This window comes from Dermacentor andersoni, chromosome 1 (assembly GCF_023375885.2).
Source record: "Dermacentor andersoni chromosome 1, qqDerAnde1_hic_scaffold, whole genome shotgun sequence".
Lineage (NCBI taxonomy): Eukaryota > Metazoa > Arthropoda > Arachnida > Ixodida > Ixodidae > Dermacentor > Dermacentor andersoni.
The window spans coordinates 360,265,908-360,275,491 of NC_092814.1; the positions used below are offsets into that span (position 1 = coordinate 360,265,908).

The window sequence follows — 9,584 nt, forward strand, 5'->3', positions numbered from 1 at the left end:
ACCTACACGACCACAATAAATTAAGCTTGCCTCCCGCACGTAATCATGTGCTGCAGTGTTCAAATGATGTAAGTTTAGTTGTGCTTGCAGCACCTCCTTCCGGCACACGTGTTTACTCGAGTACAAATGCTTAATCAAATCGAGTCACGAGTTGTCGTTCACCACATTGTCACAGTAAGCACGCTACCTCAATATGCACTACTTCAAATGATCGAGGAATAAGGCACATTTCGAACAAAACAGTTCACCACATCGATGTGAATGCACACTGCATCGTACAGGCTGCGTTCGCAATGCACCCACAATAATCCCAAATCATGCCTCGCATTGTCTGCATGACTAACAATTCATATTGGACAATGGCATGGCACAAGTTACACGGACTTGTGCACATGTGGAACGCTCTGTTAATGATTGCAGTACTCACACTAACTCACAAACTCGGCTGTTGAGGAAACGCTTCACAAAACTAAAACACAATTGCACATACGCATTACACATTTTGCCACAATAGACCTGCCTTGCAGAAGTTGAGAGAGATGTACACAGTTATCGACATCAGTTCATCTGATATGCAGTTACCGTTGCTTGGCAACAGAGACCAGCTCCTGTTCATTGCAAAACCATACAGTGTCGATGCATATGGATCACACAAGGTTAACGTTTCATGATGTTATGTGTTATGCGAACGGGACACAGCAATGGTCAAGGTGCATGACATTGCCAATGAAACCTCATTAGTCTGTGTTAACGGAGAGCGATCATCAACATGTTCAGAGGTGGTGCAGCTTCATGTAAACACACATGGACATGGCGCTCCCTGAATACGTGCATGCAACAGGATACAGCTGTCCAAGCAGGACAGAGAAGGAAATTTTGATGTTTGTCGGTCATTGCAAAACAAGGCGCAAACACGTCCTTGATGCAACCCGAAACGTCCACCGGTCATGCGAAACGCACAAAGGAGATGATGTATGACTGCTCCCACCTTGCCGTGCTGTTCACGGGGAGGTGGGGCCAATCAAGGTGGCGTTATGCTGCTTTTATCCTGCCACCCCCACTGCTTGCATGCATCTGTGCACTTACGTGGTAAGCGAACGTGTCACTCCAGAACGCTGCCAAAGCAAAATTGCTAGCTCCTGCGACATGTGAATATGTGTGCATACATGTACGCTGCGGCACAAGTATAGGCACATTAGTTTGCATTGATGCATAGTGCCAATAAGAAATGCAAGGGTTACAACCAGTACGTACAGTATGTAATAGTGGACGCTAATGGATGGAAATTTCACTAAGTAATTACAAAGCACAGCGAAGTGCTCCAAAGTGTCCCGTGCAGATGCTACACACACACATGCATGTAAGGTGAAGGCTGATTCCATTCACAAAGAAATAATTGCATTTCTGCGGCGCACTGCAGAACAACGCCTACCAGCGATACAAACATTGCACAGTCGTACCGACGGCTGAGCAATAACACGCTCTTGTTGTGCAGTAATGCAATGTCATTGAGCAGTGTGTGCATTGAAAAAACAACAAACACACCAAACGTTGCGCACGGTACGAAAGACATGTTCCTGCAGCACGAAACTTTTCCATTGCTGTGCCTCCACAAAAAATGTGCACACGCAATAAACGAAGCGTTACATGGCGTGACACATCGCAGACCCTCTTTGCCGCGAATATGGCCTGTGTCTGCGCATTTACAATTCATTACGAATCTGCATACCTCTATACGGAAATCTCGTAATGCTGTCAGACTAACATGACAAAAACAGGGTGAGCGCGAGACATGGACATTCATTTCAATGAGCATAATGAGAACAAGGTGAGCACAGGAGGCAACATTTTGGCAAGTGGCCACGCCTTTTTCCAGTACACATACGTTGAAAGCGGAAGCCAACATTTCGACAAGTGCATTTGTCTTTGGTCAGGGCATCATCGGTTTTATATGTTGCACTGCTGTGTACACACACTGCTGTTTTGCAGCGAAAACGCTCATCCAAGCACTTCATAGTAAAGAACCAACACTAACGTCGGTTTCCAACAATACAAACAGTACAGGCCTGTTCGATGTGGTACATGGACAAACGAACACGCAAGCAAGGAACAAGGAACTAGTAACGTGAAACGAATACAAAAATCAATCAATAAATACAAGCAATCAATACAAGGAATACAAGCAGTCAATAAATATACAACAAAGCGCTTCGATACATTGTTTACAAGAATTGGCACAGAAATGGCAAATGAATAAATAAAGCAAAGAAATAACAAATAAATGGCCTCCTGCGTCAGGTCCTGCTGACGCAGGAGGAATCAACGGAAAAAAAAATTACTGGGGCTGCTGCGGCTGGTTCCCCTGCGGCAGGTTCTGCTGGCGCAGGAAAGCCGTCAGTGCCGCAGCGAGCGTGGTCACTGGGGCGAGCTGCTCCTGGAGCAGTTGCAGCTGAGTCTCCTGCCGCCCCAGGACGTTTCCCAGTCTGTCGAGCGAGTCCGCGATGCGCTCCATCGCGGCGGTTTGCTGTGAGAGGACGGGGGAAAGAAGGCACTTCACATACGGTGTGTCCTCACGCGGGTTCACTGCTGTGTTCGTTTGGTTTGCAGAACCTATGTAATGTTACGTCATGCACTTTGCAGTCAACCTTGTCCGATTTGTTGCATTCACACAGAACCAACTTGCACTGTTCCCTCTTGCAGCCTCACAGTTATGTTACACGTGTCGTAGTGGGTGTACTTCTGGAAATGCCAGTGTGAACGTTCAGTGACATGTCTTTGCTGTATGGATATCAGTGCGTTCTCCTAAGCGGTACGCAGGTTAAGGTAGCAGGTGTAATACAAAATTTATTCGTGCCACATTTACAGACCCGCATCGCAATATTTCACTGAGCTAGTTGCGTCTAGGTCCACACCTGCCAATGTAAGTTGCTCAACATGTCTGGCACACTTCGGCCAGTAGTTGGCCGAAGTGTGCCAGACCTGCATATCAGGCCAGACCTGCATATCAAAGGAGCGCTAGTACAGAATTATATTTCATGTTATTGTTTCGTTTGCAACAACAGCGTTCGTCCAAATGTGAATCGCACATACCAACCCCACTCTACCCACAACAATACAAACTCATTCAGGCGCTGCCCTCAGATGTATCGTGCAGTCTACATAACGTGCTTACAAGTGTACGGCTTGTGGGATGCATAAAACAGCAATCCAAGCTCCTCGTGCAGTGCAACTAACCGCCTTATGCATTCATTCCATGCAGCAAAATAACAGTGTCGTCCTCACACTGCAGCACATCCCGCCATCCAACCTCTCATCCACGCACACACTTCGGTACCTGTAATTTCACTAACCTCACAGATCCGCTAAACACTGCGCGATGAGAGCACATGTTTCTGCTATCCCTGTGGCCTTTCACTTGCCGAATGTCACTGCAACCTATTGGTCGCACCACTTACCAATCTTTACGGCACTACTGCTGCTCATTACCAACCACTACACTGCCATCCTCCTTCCAGCACACATTCCCTTAAAGAATTGTGCCCACGGCAGGCACCCAACGAAAGCACTGCTTATGATGGCTGACTATACTGAATGAACCATTACTCATGAGAAGTGCATACCTTTCTCGACTCTGCAAGCAACTCGCGCTGGATGGTGGCTTGGCTCTGCGCAGCATGCACAGTCCGCGCACCATCCAGCACTGCCTGCTCGAGCAGCTCCCCCTCGGAGCGCGGCGGCCTGCTCCGTGCGCCAGCTGCTTTAAAGAAATGGTGAAACATGTGGTGAATGTTTGCAAATATAGGGAGAATGAGCATGCGTGGCACATCAGAGGCTCACACAGTGACAGGACATATAATCCTTCCAACTGTCGATGTGCATTACTTGTACTGCAAGCGCGACACAAGCGAATTATTTGGTGCCTCGGCTCAGTAGTCCGTTGCTTTATGTAGGCAGTGTAGTTCCCTACCACAAGAGTGAATACAATAACTGAACTTCTTTATAGCCTGTCCAGGCGGTCGGAAAGCGAAAATGTAATCAACAGCGGCAGTTCCTGCACATTGCTCCGTATCCAGAAAATTGTGTCATCTGCACTGCTACACAGGTTCTTTCATTAAGTGGTGGTTGTGCAAAGCTAACGAGGCTCAGGTTACTCCGACAGTTACTCCTCCCTAGACTGTCTGCGTTGTTGCAATTAACAGTGTATAATATTGAAGCGTTTCTGAAGACACCAGTTCCACGCTACACAATGTACACTATACAAGACTTCATTTTTTTGCACTTAACAGCTTATCACGATGTGAGTGGCACCAGTATGAGCCTTTGGATGTCATGTCCATTCTTTTAAACGCTTCCAATTTATACTTTGTGTGCACTCTTCGGTTTGCGCCTACCTCAACTTGGACAGTGGACAACAACTAGACATATTGCTAAAGCAAAACTTTTGCATCATTTTAACTTCCTCAACATCACTACCCTTTCAGGCTTTTCCTTCAAACAATGCAGCTGTTAGTCGTGCCTGCCGGCATCAAGCACTGCTGGAGCATGCACGACACTGTGCGTACATTTCGTGTAACGCATTGTGCGGACATCACCATAAGCTCTCCTCTCGCACAACCGCACCCTACGGCTTGGCCTGGCAAAAAAAAATGCATACGACACCTACGCTTGCTGTGCTCATTGCATGTGTCCACAAGTGATACGTATAGTGGCTTACCCTCGCTGGGCCTCGACCTTCGTGGCCGGGAGGGTCTTGAAGAGGCACGCCTCCCTGTAGCCCCACTGGGGCCCGGCTGCGGCTCTTCAGCAGTGCTCCCTGGCGCCACGGGTGGTGTTTGGCTGGCCTAGTAATATGCCAACATAAGGAAGGAGACTTTATAACACCTGTACACTGCCTTTCAGATGCGATATGCTACTACTTTGCACTGTGTCGCACCAGCACCCTCTCTTGGAAAGTGTACAGCTACAGACAACACAATTTCAATTTCAACACAGGGTCGAGTTGCTTCACCCTGCACTACCACTTCATTGGTCGAGTAGTTAAGAGGATCTAGACGGCACTGCGCAGGGCATGTGTTGCCCACCACGATGGCATAATGTGCACACCTCAGGCTGCTGTGTATTTCCTGCTATGTGCAACCACGGTGCACTTCTCTGACTTTCTTAGGCACTGGCATCACCATCGAAAAGCACAATGCAAGAGTACACCTGCAAAATAGTATCCTCACCTCCGAGCTGCTGGTAGACATGAAGAAGGGCTCTCCAAGGCCTCTGGTGGCACCGCTCCCGACAAGTTGAAGGGCGCGGCCCCGAATGCCGCCCAGTCGGCCGCCGCCTGTTGCCCTGCAAGGAAACAGTGCGTTCGTAAGAATACGAACCGCATTCATTAAAGCCTACTTTTCACTCACCTTTGCTCGGCCGAAACATTCGCCGCGTCACGCCTGCATCTGTACAGAAACTTGCACCACCACAGCCTCCATTCTCGCTCTGTCTTAACTGGCGGCCCTTCTGCGTTGAGAAGCGCCGCCAGTTGCTTCCACAAATCCTGCCTTTTTGCGGCCGTAAATTCCCCACCGAATTCCCCCGACCTACTAGCAAGCCGGGGGTTACTTTCCATAAAATTTACTATAATTTCCTCCTGCCGAATGGTAATTTGACGCGCAGGCATGGCTGTGATGGTCTTCGCTCATGTACAAACACAGGCAAACTGGCCGTCTGCGCGAGCAAGACCGCCAAGTAAATGAACACATTTTCTGGGATGGCAGCCTTTATTTCCGACAAATAATTAGCCTCCTGCTATTTCTTCTTTTGAAACCTGCAATTTCGTAGAAAAACAACGCTCTTGAACACTGCCGTCTGTTCACAACTCAACGCTTGCAACGCACACTTACCAAATTTTCGGACGGTAGCAGAAGGCCAGCAGACGACTATACAGCGGGGTCCCGCGCGTCTTCTTCGAGGGCTCCGCTGAAGCTTTGCCATTCTTTGCATGACCTTGGCGGTGCGCGAAAACATTGCACACACCCATTCTCAAAATGAAACAGCCACAATAAAACTCGCACACGCGCTACGCCGGTTCCTTTCGTGTTTGCTCAGCTCTACCCATTTTCAAAATAGGGCGCCATGTTGATTTGACGCCCCTCAGGCGGTGCTTGATGACTGACATACAAACGCAGAAACAAAAACCGTCGGTTTATGATATCACCCAAATGTTGCTTCCCAACTATGTCAGTTGTAGCACAATTTATTCATTAAAATATAACATTTCTCACTTTTTTCTCTCATTTCCTTTACACAAAGCGACCGGAGCCAACCGTGGCCAGTGCTCAGAACCGAGCGACGGCCACTGCACTCGATTACGACACACCCGAGTCGTTCTACACTCGCCGGGCGCAATCTCTCGTGCGATGTGAAGCGTTCGAGAGCGCGCGCTGGTAGTGCGCGCTGACGTCACGAGTGAGCAGGCGGTCGGCTTATCGAATGTGACGTTCGCCGCGGCGAAACTGTCGCCGCGGCGAACGTTTCAGAATACGTCCCCTGCTTCTATTGTTTCTGGTAATACACTGGAGCCAAACGTGAGAATTAGGTGTTTGTTATCGATTGCTTTCCCGTCGCGCCTGATTCTAATTCGTTTTACGTTGATAATATTTTGGTCCTTCCATTCTTCCAAAAGTTCAGCCTCAGTCAGGTTCATTAGGTCGTCCTCAGAGATCACACCACGGATGGTGTTCATGGTGCGGTGTGGGGTTACTGAAACAGGATTGTCCCCAATAGACACTAGGTTACTTAGTTTTTGGTACTGGTTTTTGTCATGCAGTTCTAAGAGGAGGTCGCCACTTGCTAGCCTAGATGCATTATAGCCTGGGCCAATTGTTTGCGTTAGACATTTGGAAACCAGGAAAGGCGAGATCATTCTCGTTGTCTGTCCAGGTTTTTCAGAATGAATGACTTGATAGCGGGGAAAGTTTTCAGTGTGTCGGCCAAAAAATTTAAATACTTCTTCAGTGCGCCCTCGCTTCTGAGGGCGATCAGGGAGTTTTGGAAAGGAATAGTCCATAAGAGAATGTTCAGTTTTCGGCAGTAACGGCAGCCGCCCACCATGGAGCCCAACAAGGGGACGCCACAGGTCTTATAAAGAAACAAGTCCTGCAGACGCCAACTGTACGTTTCCGCTATAACCAGATATGTACAACCAAGGTTGATTGCAGCACACATGGTTAACCCTTGCTGCCGGGAAGAGCGGAAGTAAAAAAGAAATGAAGAGAAGACAGGAAAGATCAAAAGTTAGAGAGAAAGACGAAGATTGGAGAGAAGGGCAGGAAAAGGCAACTACCGATTTCCCCCGGGTGGGTCAGTCCGGGGGTGCCGTCTACGTGAAGCAGAGGCCAAAGAGGTGTGTTGCCTCCGCCGGGGGGCCTTAAAGGTCCGAACACCCGGCATCGGCTCAGCCCCCAGGATCCCCCTTTCCCCGGACACGGCTAAGCCGCGCACGGCTGCACGCGGGAGGGTCCAACCCTCGTGTGCTCGGGTACGTGGTGTCGCAACACACCAAACGCCTGCTGACGCAGACGCCCCTGCGGGGAACTAAATAGCAATGCCTTGCATGCTACTCCCTGGGCTCTTCTATTTTCTTGTTTGCAGTTGTAAAAAAATGTTCGTACCTCAAACGACCAAATATGGGAGCGCCGTGACGAAAGCCAGCTGCGTCTTATGAGAAGGGCTTGCCCATTGTGCATCACTGATCCTTCCATGGCGTTTTTATTCTACCAGCTTCACGCACAGGTGGACAATGGAGGAGCTGTTCTGGGATTCTATTCTGGTTGGTTGAGAGGACCTGTAGTTTTAGCTGCTCAGCATGATGTTTCTGAGAGGGCGTCTGTGAGGAAGGGCAGTGAAGGCAAGCAAGAAAGCAAGCCTGGCAGCCACATTGTTTATCAAATGCCTGTAACATTGCTATTACTGCAATATTTCGAAAAATTCTTGCAGCTGTATGTTGGTCGTGCACTATTGCACAGTTGCCATTATATGACAAATTTCAAAGTTCAGAGTTGGTATACGCTATACGCTACACTCTTATACCGCTATACTATCACGCTATACGCTATACTCTTATCAAGTCATTTGCAGAACAGCTGAAGGTAGGAGGTGGACACAGGCAACATGATTTCCCAGCGAAATGTAGTTTCAGGCATAACTGATTGTAATTTAATTTTTTCCTTTGTTACGCCCTATGTTTCGCGCTTTGTGTATGTACGTCACCAACCTTGACTGTTATTTTTTCTAAAGCGATTGCATGTCATGCAACCATTACACCTGCAAGGTTCCAGGCCACCAACATCCCCGAGACACCTCCGTGGACATTACCTAGACAACAAGCGAGGCCTCAAATTCCGGGAATTACGCAGATATACCCTGTTTCTTCCATTGGCTTGAAACAGCTCACCCTGTCCCATATATTTACAATATATAAGGGGACTGTACAAGTATATACGGATGGTTCGTTCACACCATTTGCAACAATGGCAGCATTTGTTATCCCACAACTTGTAATTACTCGGCGATTTGAATTAGACCACAAATCGACATCTACAGCTATGGAACTTGCGGCAATGAGGAAGGCTGTCCGTTTTATGAGAACGCAGACACACCATAAGTGGAAAGTATTCTGCGATGCCACATCAGCACTACGGGCGCTAAAATGCTTGTTAAATAAAGGACCATATTACCTGCTCATGCTGGAAATCGCCGAACTTCATCACAACGGCGAGTTTGATGGCCACGTCATCACTTTTCAATGGATGTCTAGTTATTGTAGTGTGGTCGGCAGTGAACTCGCTGGCAGTGAGCCAAGGTACGCATTCTCTTGCTCTAGTGGGGCACATATTGCCTATTTGCTACCTGACACTAAATCTATGATCAAGACACTGATGCAGGACCTTACAAAGGCATACAGAGCCCACGATGACGACATCCACAGACGCCTACATACGATCGACGCAGACGGTAAATTCTTTTCCCGCGAAGATTACGTGGAGCAAAACGTCATTGCTACACAGCATTCGGCTGGGCGTTGCTTTCACCTATCGCTACGCGCATCTCATCGGCCAGTCGACATGCCCAGATTGTGAAGACCGCCAGACGCCTGAAACGCTGGAACCCATATTGTGCGATTGCTAATATATGCTGGATCGAAGGACGTTGGAAATTTCCCTAGGCAGCGTTGGCAGGCAACCACTGTCCGAGGACGCCATCCTCGGCCCAAACCCCGACACTGCAACTCCAATGCGAGCAATAAAGGCGCTGTTGAAGTTTCTGCAGGACACCAAGCTAGGCGAGCGGCTCTAATAGGGCCACTGTCTAATATACATAAGCACTCACCACTTCTCTTATCATCACAAAGTTCAGTATTTTCACTCTTCATTCTTCCCAGTGCAGGGTAGCAGACTAGAGCACAGTAGCTCAGGTCGACTCCTCTGCCTTTCTTGTCAATAAATTCTATGTAAGATATGCACGTCATATACCACGATTTACTGCGGCGGTTACCACGACTTACCGTAACAGCCACCCTATTGGCGATTTTTGAGGGC

General features: G+C 48.4%; 1 protein-coding gene across 2 annotated transcripts; it reads right to left on the minus strand.

The window, feature by feature from the left end:
• Nucleotides 1-2,101: 2,101 nt before the first annotated feature.
• LOC129381205 (uncharacterized) lies at nt 2,102-6,131 on the minus strand. Of its 2 annotated transcripts, XM_055063880.2 has the most exons (5): nt 5,889-6,131; nt 5,226-5,812; nt 4,715-4,841; nt 3,621-3,754; nt 2,102-2,524 (listed from the first exon to the last, which is right to left on the minus strand). In XM_055063880.2, exons 2-5 carry the CDS (start codon nt 5,382-5,384, stop codon nt 2,336-2,338), a joined length of 609 nt encoding a protein of 202 aa, XP_054919855.1. In that variant the 5' UTR covers nt 5,385-5,812; nt 5,889-6,131; the 3' UTR covers nt 2,102-2,335. The 2 variants fall into 2 exon arrangements, with proteins under 2 accessions (XP_054919855.1, XP_054919854.1); XM_055063879.2 differs by having other exon boundaries at nt 5,226-6,131.
• Between the last annotated feature and the right edge of the window lie 3,453 nt (nt 6,132-9,584).